At 29.2% G+C, this 13,924-nt stretch overlaps 1 protein-coding gene across 1 annotated transcript in view; it reads right to left on the bottom strand.

Annotated features, from left to right (window-relative positions):
• Positions 1 to 3,335: 3,335 nt before the first annotated feature.
• Positions 3,336 to 13,924, bottom strand: part of LOC107441110 (eukaryotic translation initiation factor 3 subunit c) — a 36,234-nt gene continuing 25,645 nt past the window's right edge. Inside the window, exons 15-21 of the mRNA XM_043050366.2 lie at positions 13,120 to 13,273; positions 11,458 to 11,541; positions 9,504 to 9,613; positions 8,011 to 8,214; positions 6,583 to 6,748; positions 4,760 to 4,828; positions 3,336 to 3,543 (exon numbers count right to left, since the gene is read on the bottom strand). Of these exons, the coding sequence (XP_042906300.1) occupies positions 3,515 to 3,543; positions 4,760 to 4,828; positions 6,583 to 6,748; positions 8,011 to 8,214; positions 9,504 to 9,613; positions 11,458 to 11,541; positions 13,120 to 13,273 (816 nt within the window). The 3' untranslated portion in view covers positions 3,336 to 3,514. The remainder of the gene's footprint in view (positions 3,544 to 4,759; positions 4,829 to 6,582; positions 6,749 to 8,010; positions 8,215 to 9,503; positions 9,614 to 11,457; positions 11,542 to 13,119; positions 13,274 to 13,924) is intronic.

The raw sequence follows: 13,924 nt of genomic DNA, 5'->3' as shown, positions 1-13,924 counted from the left end.
ATACACCTGAGGTTGATTTATAATAACCTGAAGTGTAAAATGACACACCTTAGGTTGTTGAATAAATACTTCCACAAGTGTAAAAAAATATACTTCAGGCTGATAAGTAATAACCTAAGGTTGAAAATAAAACACTTTAAAGTAGTAAATTTCTACCTCTCCACAGATATAAAATTAAACACCTCAGGTTGAAACATACATACCTCTGGAGGTATATTTAAGGCATATTTGAGGTTGATTTTGAGGTATTCATTTGCACCCTTTTCAACCTTAACGACGTATTTAAATAACAACCTCCTTTATACCTTTCAAATATACCTCATTTGTACTTCGATTTTTTCATAAGGGATTGTAGTTTCTGTTTGTAGTTTCATTTACGTCGCACTAGAGCTGCACAATGGGCTATTGGCGACGGTCTGGGAAGCATCCCTGAGGATGATCCTCTGCAGAGGGGATGGCATCCCCGCTTCGGTAGCCCAACGACCTGCGCGCGAAGTCGAGCACTTTACGGTAGCACAGTTTAACGAGGACCAATACCGCACACCCTCGGTCCCTACGCAGACTGATCCAAGTGGGTCACCCACCCGCACACTGACCGCAGCCAGTGATGCTTGACTTCGGTGATCTGATGAGAACCGTGTCTTNAGTTCACTGCGGGACTTGGACTTTGAAATAGATGAAAAAAGTAAAAAAAAAAAAAAATTAGAGGAAGGAAGGTTAGAGAGGTTTAAGAAAATGATCATTAGTTTTTGAGTTATTTCGTGTCAAAGTTAAAAGATATATACGAGGGTTGTAAACAACTTAACCTTGAAACTCACAGAAGGGCGGGCATGCTCGAACAGGATATGGGAGCTGAGATGTGGTGCTGTTGTCTATGTGTAGAGTGCAAAAAAACAGTCGATCTGCTTATAAGGGTTCTTGTTGTGTGGCGTTAAAGTTAGGAGTTTCGTTTCCATCGATCTAAAGCATGTTTTCAAAAGGTAATCAGCGGTCGTGGCTTAAAATCGAGGTTGCCCGTGGCAAAAATGCAACAGAATGTTCTCGAGGATTAGTGGAAACCTGTGGAGCAAATGCTTTACCGTATAGGACAGTAGCACGATGAGTTCAATCATCTCGTCATTAAGCCTTATCCTATTTGAGCATGCCCGCCCTTCTGTGAGTTTCAAGGTTAGGTTGCCACTATTTAATTTACAACCCTCGTATATATATATATTTAACTGCGTAATTTAGTTTAGCAGTAAAGATAAGTACAACTCGTTAAATCCGAACTCGTTTATAACGAGAACTCGGATTTACCGAGGGAAACGAGAATATTTGGTTGGAGCAGGAAGTAGCTTATAATGTATTAAAAATTAAAGTGGTCACAGAGCCAAATGAAATGAACTGTGTTAACTGTTCTGGAGGTTGGTGAGCATTAGCGAGTAGGGCACTTAGAATAAAGAAATTAAGTTAATTTAACTTAATGAATTTTGTAATACTAAAGAATGTAACAATTTAGACAAGAAAAATCTTCTTTAATCTTTCTATGCTTGTCTGCTTATAAGAGGGCTCTCAAACTCGTCTTTAGGCCAAAACTCTGCCTCCTCAGCTTTTCAGTCCCACCAATACTAAGTCTTTAAGCATCATACAACGCCAAGTTCTATTACATTAATCTTCATGCGCTCAAGAAAGAGACAAAAAATTGAACCAATACATACAGTTCACTTGTAAGCTGAGAAAATACTCATTTTAGAATGCCAATATAACTAAGAACCAATCTTCATTTCAACATTCAAAACGAAAATATTTTCAGAAAATTATAGTAAATACTTGCAATGCCGATTTCTGTATTATCTATAAACATTAAAAATTGCTTAAGTTTTTTTTCAAAAGATATAGTTAAGCTTTATTTATTTTTTAACTCTAATAATTTTCTTATTATACTTGTAAAAAGCCTTTCTAAAATCTATCATCAGTTCAATCTAAAAATTAAAATATTATTATTTTTTTTTTAAATTGAGAACAGTTTTATTTTTGTGGGTTTTATAGGTTAACTACTATTTCTATTAAAAAAAATGATGGAATATTTACTCTTGTTATACATTCATTTTTTTTAAAAAAAAATTTATTATAACTAAATTTAAACATCACTTTACTTTATTCTGTTAATTACCTTTTTTATCCAGTAATTCAGGTCCACTATTAGGGTAATAAATCTTGATTGTTTAAGCAATAAAACCTGAACCAGAACATTAAAGTATATAACCAAATTTTATAGTATCTAAATAATTATTTCTATTAGAAAAAATTATTGAATATTTACTCTTGTTATACAATTTTTTAATGCCAAATGAATTATTATAACTAAATATAAATATCACTTTACGTTACTCTGTTAATTAATTTAACATAGTTAAAATCAACCTCTATGGTTGCCAACCATAGAGGTTGTGACACAAACCTGGTTGCTTATCATTCCCCTTTGTTTGCTCTCATTCATCATTTCTTTCAATCTATTTTCTACATAAAAATTACTTTTGAAAATACATAAACTACACTTTTTGTTCTTAAAATAAAATTCTTGAACTCGTTTTTTTAAAATTTCATGATTAGTTTCTTTGTGTTTGAAATAATTAAATTTTTAAACTATTTCTTGGCTAGAAAGCTGAAGGCTACATATAGACCCTGGGTTGTTCTCCCAACCTAATTTAAATTGTTTAATGCCAAATAAATTATTATAATTAAATTTAAACATCACTTTATTTAATTATGTAAATTAATTTAATATAATTATCACCAACCTCTGCAGTTGCTTATCATTCATCATTGCTTGTTCTCATTAATTATTGTTACTCATTTCTTTCAATCTATTTAAACATTTCTCCATAAAAAAATTAATCATGAAAATACATAAATTACACTTGTTTTTAAAATAAATCCTAAAAATAAAATTCTTGAAATTAATTATTAAAATACATAAATTACACTTTTTGTTTTTAAAATTTCCTACTATTTTTTTTAGTAGAAAGCTGAAGGTTACTATAGACCATCTCATTTAGACCTTGGTTTGTCCTCCCACCCTAATTAAAGTAATATCTTTTTTATCTGGCAATTCAGGGCCACAATTTGGGAAATATATTGTGATTGTTTAAGCTAAAAAACCTGAACTAGAACATTAAATTAAAAAAAATTTCTATACATCAATTTACATTAGAAAATTTTTTGACTAAAAACTATATAATTGAGATGATATTAGGCACTAACAAAATTTTACAGAATCCAATTAAATTATATATACTAGTATACGAATGAGTGAACCTCCACTTATATAAAAATTCTAAATAAAACAGAATGTATTTTTCTTAACAAAACTTTTTTATTCATTTTTTATCAAGCTGTGGAAAAAAAAGTATTTTAATTTGATCTTCACATTAGAGTTCGTATAATCAACTTTTCACTCCACCTCTTGAGCACAAACACTGGAATTCTTGGCTTCCAAAAATTTAAAACAGAAAAGACGTAATACTTCTTCAATTTAGTAGGCTCTCTGTCCAGGTCTTCGATCTGTTTAAAGAAAATAATAATAATAATAAGTACAATAACAAAATTTATTTGAAAGAAATTTTTTTGTTGTTAAATCTAAAAAAGTCATACAGTTATCAGAATTTCCATGTAAAAATGGGGAAATTTTTTAAGATTTTGAAACCATTTATAACTTTTTTTTTAAAGGTTCACAATGCTCTACACAAGATTTAATGAAGAAATAAAAAAAATAAAAAAACTTTGGTACAACTTCAAGTCTATAAGAGCACAACTCGCTTTTAATGAGTATCCCTTCTTGTTTAAATTTATTTAACATTTCCAAGACAACTGAAAGTTAATGATGAGTTTTAAATCCAGTGAACACATGAAATTTTTTCAAAAATAGGGTAGCAAATGGCATATGTTTTAGGGCCAAGGGTTTTATCCTAAGAACAATAACACAGCCAAGACAGTTAAAAAAACTAATTATTTTTTTTGTAATAAAATAAAAAATAAATCAAGTACCATATTTATAATTTAGTTAGTTTGAATGAATTGTAATTTTCCTAAACCTGTTTTAATAAACACTTGGTTCGTTTATGTTTATTTGAAGCGAGTTAGACTGTATATAGAAAACGAACAATAACTATACAACCAATTTCAATAGAATTTTTAACAGAACACAAACTTCACATAAAACACAAATTTTTTAGTTTTCAGGGTTAAAAAATTTCTTGTTTGATAAAGTGTCTAACTGAAAACATAAGATTCTTTCAGTTTTATTCTATTAATCTCATTAAATATGAAAAATATATATATATATTTAAAGTTCACTTAAAGATAATATAGTTCGCATTAATTAAATTTAATTTATCCCTCCTGCAACATTAATTATTCCAGGGTTTCATAACAAAACGTAATTCACACCTGTACATTTTGCTTCTAAGTGATTGGAATATTTCATTGATATCTACAATAAAAAAGAAAAGAGCTCAAATATGTGAAGTATAATCCAGAAAAGAAAAAATCTGAATTCTTAATATGTAGAACAAGTGAACTCTAAGAGCGTGATCTGGTTCGGTAAGAAATGTTTGTGAAATGATCACAGCCACAGCATAAAAGAAATGCGAAATTTCAAATTTTAGAATTTTAATACGATTAAGAAAATAGTAATTATTTTTCTTGTAAGGTACAGTACAGCAGTTGCACTATTGATTTTATTAAACAATATACAAACACACACTACAAAAATACTTACTCCAATTTCTGTCCTGTTGATTGTAGTTTCCTTTTTGATAGTTGTTATCCCTATTACCAGTTTGTTGTCCTACATTAAAAAATGATTAAGTTAAGAATGTAACAATGTTAAAAGTATATTTACAAATGTAATCTTGCTAAAAGTCACACAAGTTAATAGTTGTCTGTACATATAAGAATAGCATTTTTCAGAAATGAACAAAATTTATGTAATGTAAAATGTAATAAAATGAAAAATAATTAAATGTATTATTTGTACAGGCTATGATATGAGAAAATTTCTTTTACATGATTGGCTACATTTTGAATAAACAAAAATTTAAAATTCGCCTTTATGTTAGATAATTCCAATCTTTACAAATTTAGCTGAGAAGAAATGTTTGGAGCAATGAAAGCCCTTGAATAACATATTTTTATCTAGTAGAAACAACTAAAAAAAATATTTACTCATCATAGAAGTTAGAAATAATAATTTAATAGAAAACTAAAAATTAATAATTGCTCAAGACACTATATACTAAGAGGAGCTGAAAAAGTTGTCAACATCCACAACTAAGAAGCACAGAAAAACTTATTTATTTGAATTCTGCCACTTTGCAATTTAAAATCAGACCAAAGATGCTTAAAAGTTAAATTTTTAACAATAGTATAAGTGCAACATTTTCAAAAATATCTTATGCTGCATTAATAGCAGTGAATTTTTAATATCAAATGTAAATAATTACATAAATTTATAATTAACACACATACTCCATTTCAAAGCAACTCCAAAACGATTGTTAATCATTTTCTACAAATAATGTTGTTGAGAAACGTTAAATTGTAAGCACAGCAATTGAAACAAGCTATTCAACAGAATCTCAGACTTTTTTTAATTTATTTAACATCTTTTCTGCTGAACGATATTTTTCAAAATTTTAATGCTATAAGTTTAACAGAACTATAAATGAATACTCATACGAAATTGCAAACAAGAAAAATTATGACATGAAAGTACAGGGTATCTGCTACATTTTAGATTTTCAAATTCATGACTTTTCATGACTAATTCCAAAAATTTTTCATGACTTTTTGAAGTTAATGTTTTCTCTGACAAAAACACAATAGTAAATTTAAAAAAGCATCATAATAACATTTATTGAAATTATAGGTGTAACCATACCTGTTATACTCTGCATCTTCATAATTATAGATTTTTAATTTAAAAAACAGAGAAAATAAAGATTTGAAGCAATAAAATAGCTGAAAAAATAAAGTAATTTTTTTTCTTTTTTCTGCAGAATTATATTCTTAAGATATTTTTCTTGTTTAAGGGGAAGGAAAGAAATACTTCTGATTTTTCTATTCTCATTTCGGAATTCGCCAATCACTGGCTTGCTTCAGCTAGAATTTTAAAATATAGTTTTGCTCTAGAAATGATTTTTCTTTTCTTCTTCATTATTTGAAAGAACACAATTTTTAAAGAACATGATAAAAATTTTTTATATTTTAATAAAATATGACTGTGAGTGGGGAGTTTGTTACAGATATACGGAACATCAAAAAATGGGGGGAGGGGTAAATTCCAGTTTAATAATTAGATTTTTTGGCGACCTAAATTCATGACTTTCCATGACTTTTTTTAAAATCATGACAAATTTTGTTCAATACTGAAATTCATGACTTTCCAGGTGCGCGGATACCCTGAAAGTAGAAAATTTTGTGTGGTAAAGAAATACATTTACCATAGATTTTTTATGTTTTCTTTATAAAATATTATTTTAAAAAAAAGCTCCACAGACAAATTTGAACAACTAAAAAAAGAAAAAAAAAGGTAATATTTACCCATATTTCGATTGAAGTAAGTGGATCCCATTTTTATATCCATCAGTCGTTCATTATTTTCAGTGAGAGATATTAATTTGTCAGCTAGCTGTAGTGACAAAGCTTGGATTCTAGATGGCTCTGTTCTATGCATAATAACAGACTGTGTAGGCTCATCTAGTGATGCCTAAAAAACACAGACTTTGTAAACAAATAGACACTACAAACATACAATATTAGTTTCTCTTTAAAATCAATAACAAAAACTGAGAATAAATTTTAAATTGAAAAGATACCGGAATATTAATTAAGTTAATTTGTGATTAATAATATCAAAATCTTTATTCCCAGTACATGGTGCGTAGCCAAATCTCTCAACATAAAATAAGCACCTTTAAAGTAATTTTTAAGCACTCAAAAAATATTTTTAAGCACTATATACATTAACAAAATGCAAAATAATTTTTAAAGACTTTACAAGATAAAATAACTAGTTTCTGAGAAAGAACTTTTTTCGTGATTATATTAGTAACCATAAAAAGTTAGGAGAGATTTTTCGGTTCAATATCAGAGGGTGGAAAATTAAGTCTGAAATTGAGAATATCTTGCAAAATGCAGCAGAGTTGCACATGAGAGTACAAGAATCTCACCGAACACAGCTCAGCGACGCACATGCAGATTCACAAGTATTTCATCATACATGTCAAATGATTAGAGTTTTCATACGTTTTAGACCAACAGTATGCTGTAAAAGATCGTGGTTGAATGAATTATGAAAACGTTGGATAGAATAATGTGAAAAGCACGCTTTTGCATAATACATGGCGAAAATCGACATGGTAAACAAAAACAAAAAAACAATCATTTTCAAAATACGAAAATAAGCACTTTCAAGCACTTTTTAAAAACGCCATGCACTATAAATTAAGTAGTCAACCAAATTGTGATTAAAAAATTTCAAAATTTTTATTCCCTGTATTATAATGCCTACTTATCAAGGCATAATATTCACTTAGGTTTATTTCCTTTTAAATAAATGAAAAAGGAAAAAAAAATGTTTTTTAATGAACAGTTCTTCATGTAACAAGCAATATTCACAAAATAAGCTAATAACAAATTATTTTTAAATTTGGCCTAGCTAAATATTGATATAAAATTTTTAACACTTTTTTAAAACTAAAATGAACATTTAAAAATTTAACTTTCGCTTTTACCTAAAAATATATGTTAGATGAAAGTATACTGCTTTCCAAAAATTTGGACAGTGCTTTTCTTCTTATATTTTTTGTATAAGAAAAAAAGAACCATTAAAATTCTTTGTAGGATCCCAGACTAGCAAAGAATTGATGCTTGGAGTATGCAATGGAGATTAATTTGTTTCATTTCAAATTTAACATTTTAATTAAAAGCAAATGAAAATTACATAACTACTGATGTGTGTCAACTTACCATTAATTCTTCATTTATAATCATTTTGCAAAGAATACTGTGTACAACACTCTTTTCCAATTCAAACATTTCTGCTAGTCGAGGTACAGACAGGGAATCGTAATTGGAACTGTACGTAAATAAATAAGTTCTCAGTGATTCTTCTTGAATTTTCTGAGAAATCATCTCTCTCACCTTTTCTGCTTGATGGAACAGATCCCAAACCTAAGTGAAAAAACTTGACAGTTTAGGAAATTAAGTCTATAAGTCTAAAGTTTATTACACAATTGATATAAACAGGGAAGGGCAAATACCGGTCACCGAAAACTCCCCCCCGGAAGTCAATTAAATTTTTCAATACATTCTTCTACTCATTATTTTTTATATGCCAAAAGGAAAAAAATTTGAAATTGATAATTTATCTTTTCTTGCTGGAATATTGAATTGGCAGATGGTACTTTAATGCTAAAACTCAAAGGCAATGTTAATGTACAGTGCGAAAAACAAAAAACGGACCACCCTAAATAATTTTTGATCTAAGGATCGGATATTTTTGTTTAAGAACTCAATCTAGTAGTTCAAAGGGGTGACTTCAATATGCTAATTAAATTGTGCAGATGATAAAGCTATGAAAACGACTTAAAAATGCACTTTCTTCTTATTGTTGAAAGCTTTTCATATATTCATTAACCAAATGCAAAATAATTTTCAAAGACTTAACTAGATCATGACAAAATAACTAGTTTCTGACAAAAAAACTCTTTTTTTTTATTATATTAGCCACCATAAAAATAATTTATACACAATTTTAAAAATATTCCGAATTGAGTGGCTCATCCTATTTTTTAAATTAATAATTACTTTACTTAATTGTGTAAAAAAATTTAATTCAAAATTATAATTAATATCCACGACCTTCTTCCAGGGTTCGATTGAGAAACAGACGGGGGTGAAAGAAGAAAAGAAATTGCTTCACTGGTCAGTGCAATACCAGTCTCAGATCCTATAGGGTCATGGAGTAACATGCACGTACAATGAATACCACCTCAATATGCAATGACGCATTAGACACTTGAAAGATAAACACCACTTCAGCAAAATTGATGAGACCGATTTGTCTGTGTTGAAGAAGTTCTTTTATGAACGCCTTCAAAAGAAGAAAAATAAAGAAAACAGGGACTGTATGCAAAATTGGGTAGTAAAAGGATAAAACTACTGCATAAAATCTTTATTTCTTTAGAATGCTTATTGCGTTTGATTCTTGTAAATTAAATTTTTAACTCCTATCAGCTAAAAGATGGACCCACATTACTAATAAACAACCTTGTCCATGAGAGGCTAGTTTTTTTAATTTCACAGCATATAGGACAAAGTCACAATAATTTGAGAAGAACATTCAATTCTGGTTTCCTGATTCCTGAATTTTCACAATTTTTGCCAGTCCCCCGATAAAATTATCAAAACAAACATCGGATAGGATGCAACAAATATTTAAAAATTAGCAGCAGCCTTACCTTTGAGTTCATTTTTTCATTGATGATGTAATCCTTACAAGCTCTCCAATTTCCAACACGCATAGCTTTGGAGGCAGCAACAACATGCTCTCTCATGCTTTCAGGTGGTCCTATGAAAAATAAAATTTAGTATGTTTTTTGCCAACTCAAATAGGGGAGAGTCGGGTAGCCCCGCCCACTTAAGGAGTATTGCTTATATTTCTGTATAATATTGAGTAATAATCAATATTTTTGTATGTTTCTACTATTTTATCATCTAATTAAATAATGCAAAAAGAATAAACTAAAAAAAGAATAGTTTAACTTAAAAAAATAGAAATTTAAAAAAAAAATGTTTTTCAGCTCTTTTCAAAATGTGTCGGGTAGCCCCGCCCAGTTACCAAAATTATGTTTTTTGACTGTTTTTTCAGGTGTAAAGGAAAATGACCAATGTATTGACAATAGGCAAACCTCGTTTATCATTTTTATCACAAAATTATTTTATTTATTACATATTTATATACTTTTAGTGAGTTCTATCATTTAATAACAATAATATTTGTAGCTAAAAATGCATATAACATTCAAATTTGAAGCAATAAAATAGTAATATTTGCAACCGTACATTTATCGACGTAATAAAATTGGGCGGTGATACCCGACAATCATGTGAGTAGGGCTACCCGAAATCCAATTGTTTTGTAAATTTGTAATTACTCGAACAATTTTTCACATATAAACTTCTTTCTTTGTGCAAATTAAACTTAAGACTACATAATTTAATGCTGTATGTATAGAAAAAATTATTTTTTTAGTATTAAAATGAAGTTTAATCGAAACGTTCAACCAATTTTTCTTAATTTCATGACTGTATTCAACACATTTTCAAAACTATTGTTTACCATGTTAACAGCTTAATAAATACTTGAAACTTTGAAAATAATCTTTTTTTAATATAATAATCAATGTCCGATGGCCCATTGACTTGAAAAAATATTCTATACATATGAAATTGACAGTGGGCGGGGCTACCCGACTCTCCCCTACATAGTAAGATTAAAACATAAAGTATCTGCGTTCACAATCCAAAAGTATCTGTTATAATATTTCTGATAATAGAATAATTTTATCAAATATACCAAAACAGTTAACTATTCAGTGGCTGGGTGGCGCAGTTGGTTTGTCGGCGGTCTTCTGAACCCAAGTTTGCGGGTTCAATCCCCGGCCCAGACACCGGATTTTCGGGATGCAGAAAATCCTCAGCGGCCATGTCGTATGATTATGCGGCATGTAAAAGATCCCTGGAGTGCCTTATTGGCTCTTGGCATTTCCGGCAAAATTAAATTCCTGGTGCACTTTAGCATCCAAATAGAGTCTCGGTGCTGCCATGTAATGTGGCAGGAACTGCATTCATATAAATTATCTAACTAAGTAATATTAGAAATTTTGAATAATTTCCTACTGTCACCGCAATCGTCTATTTCTGACGAAAAGCGACAGTCACTTAGAGCTAAGTTGTAAAAAGTGAACTGATTGTAGGCTCGACCGCTAATCATTGGGCTAAAGTGGTATAACAGGTAAATTTTAATGAAAATCCATACAGTATTTTATCTATACCATGCTATTTTTCATCAGAAAACCTTGATTTTTTTTACATTTGTAATATTAAATATTAGATTTTGTGAACAAAAACATATTATAAAATGAAAATGGAAAAGTTTCACTTAGAGGTGGAATTTTATAAAATAGTTGTAACAGATGTTTGGTATTGACAATTATAAGACTGATTTTTTTCCAGGTATATAGGAATTTTCCAGAAAAATTGCAACTTTCTCTGACAATTCTAGGTTTTCCTTGTTCTCCCCCTCAACTGTGGGAGCCCTGTTATTTTAGACAAACTCAACCTCACCGACATAGAATTTAAGACATGCAACACATATCTCCCAATATATAGAGAATTCACATATATACTAACCAACTAAAGCTTGACGTTCACTATTTCTTAACTGATGGTGAAATGATTTGCTAATCATTCTCCTCCTCCCTTCCAATTCATGAGCTGAAATTAATAAAGTCAAAAATTTAAATGTTAAGGTATTATACAAAAATTAAGACAACATTTCTCGTCACAAACTATGAAATTATTAAAAAATATATATACATCACTAGTTATAACTTTCAATTTAAAAGTAAACACTAATGACCCCACTATTTTAAATTTTTTTTCTTCACAAACATTGTTCTTAATATATAGTTAGATCCCTTGTCATATTTTACTCAGGGACAACAAATTAATATTTAAACTAAAAAAAAACCAAATTGTAATCAAAACCCAATGAATCACCACTAAGCAATGTGGACTTAGTCAGTAAGTCAGTTTGATCGCAGGTGCGTAATTGCTTTTTACTACCCCATCAGCAATCAAATAGGTTTGAAAAATATTGTATTTCTCTCTAAAATATTAATCGGCCACCCTTAGTATGTGTATTCCGTTTTCACTTCATTATTGCTAAGGAGTCCAAATGCATACATTAAGGAATTATGAAACTAAGGTGATAATAATACCTCCTGCATATTGGGGTGAATTGACTAACTACTTCTGATTAATATACTGAATAAAAATTAAAATGCATTTAAAATAGAATGTAGAAATTTAAAAAAAGTGAGCGTTGAGAATTTTTAACAATATATCTCCAGTGCACAAAGGTTGATTGCATTTCAAAAATTTCATTTCATTTAACAGAAAATAATTAAAAGCTGAAAAAATTTATACAGACAGTTAAATATAAATTTTATTCTTTAACACCCCTTGACTATCTTGTAAGTTAAAAAAATAATATTTGTTGAAAAAGTATACCTTTTTTACACTTATACTATTTTTCAAGTATACTAACTAGGAAATATGAATGAAATTATTAAAAATAAAAATTTACAGTAGATAATCTTTCATCATAGGGCATCAGTTGACAATAAAGCGACTTAACGAAGATTATACTAAAGAAATTAAAGCGACCATATTTTTGAGGTTCACTTTTATAACACTAAATTATGATTCACATTATTTGCCGAATTTGCAAAACTTTATGATCTAAAATTTTAGTTTTTGATGATACTTCTTGATTTATGTATCAAAACCCTCAAAATATGTCAAAAAAGTTAAAACTACAGAAGCAAACAGATATATGATTCTTAAGACTCATTCAAATACAGCTCAAGAAGAGTGATGGCTAAACGAGTGAGTAGGATAATTTTATAACTGTGATTGAACAGCTGACCTAACTTTAGGTTTATGAAGACCAATGTTCAACTCTGTAGCCTTGTAATTTTGAACCCAATCCAGAAGACAAGGAAACTCCTGGATCAAGTATGGGGAGAAAGTTGCCTTTCTGGAGGAATTTTTTTGATGGAGCTAACTCGCATTTGCATTACATACAGAGGAAGACCACGAGAACCTCCCACGGTTAGCCTGACGACAAGATGACTCTAACCCACAATCCATCTACCACTGGGAATATTTCATGTCAGCACTGTGGTCGGTGACAATCTACATTATAATTTTTATACTGTATTTTTGGAAAAGTTTTGTTTTAGATTACAATACGAAAGAGTTTAATTATATTTTTCCAATAAAACTTACCAGCCATATACGGGATTTCTAGCAACATAGCAGACACTAAGTAAACACATTCCAACAATTCCAAATTAATATGTTTATGGAAAGGAATTTGACGACGTTTTTCAATTTTCTCTTGGTCTGGAGTACGTTCATGCTGACGTTGTGGCAATAAACCCTACATTAAAAAGAAAAGAAATTAACAAGTGAAGATTTATGTTCCATAAATAGGAATAACAAAAATTATTATACATTAAATTACATTACCAATGCAATAATTAAAAGAACTAGAAGTAATAACATTTAGAACTCATTTTTTTAGCAGAAATAGTTTATAGTTATTGATAAAGTATAAAACCCATTTCATATTTACAGGGATGAGATTAGCCAAAAAGCAAAAAAGCTGAATTTCCACGATAGTAAATTTTACGCAAGCGCAACCCTTTAATAATAACAGTTTAAGGTAATAAATAATGTGTTGACATACAATTGTGTACTAATCTATCATTATATAAATGATTACATTGATACTTAACATTTTTTAGTGAAAATAAAAATTACCACCTGAAAAAATAAATCTGGAAATTATATTTTTCCCCAGTTCACATAAGAGACAATTATTACTTGAAAAACTACCTGGTTTAGCAAATTAAAACTACTGAGAATATACATTAATATTTCATTTCTTTTAATAAATACTGTAATGTGATTTATAGCAAATATATCAGTAATAATCAGTAATCTTTTTCCCCAAAAACAAATTAAATTAAATCTCTTTTTAAGTTATTGCTTTTGTTCGCTATATCTTTTATGTTTTCTACATTTAGTC

The sequence above is a fragment of the Parasteatoda tepidariorum genome, chromosome 5, assembly GCF_043381705.1.
Source record: "Parasteatoda tepidariorum isolate YZ-2023 chromosome 5, CAS_Ptep_4.0, whole genome shotgun sequence".
Taxonomy (NCBI): Eukaryota; Metazoa; Arthropoda; class Arachnida; order Araneae; family Theridiidae; genus Parasteatoda; species Parasteatoda tepidariorum.
The sequence above is the reverse complement of the archived record's forward strand: the minus strand, read 5'-3'. Positions and strand labels throughout refer to the sequence as shown.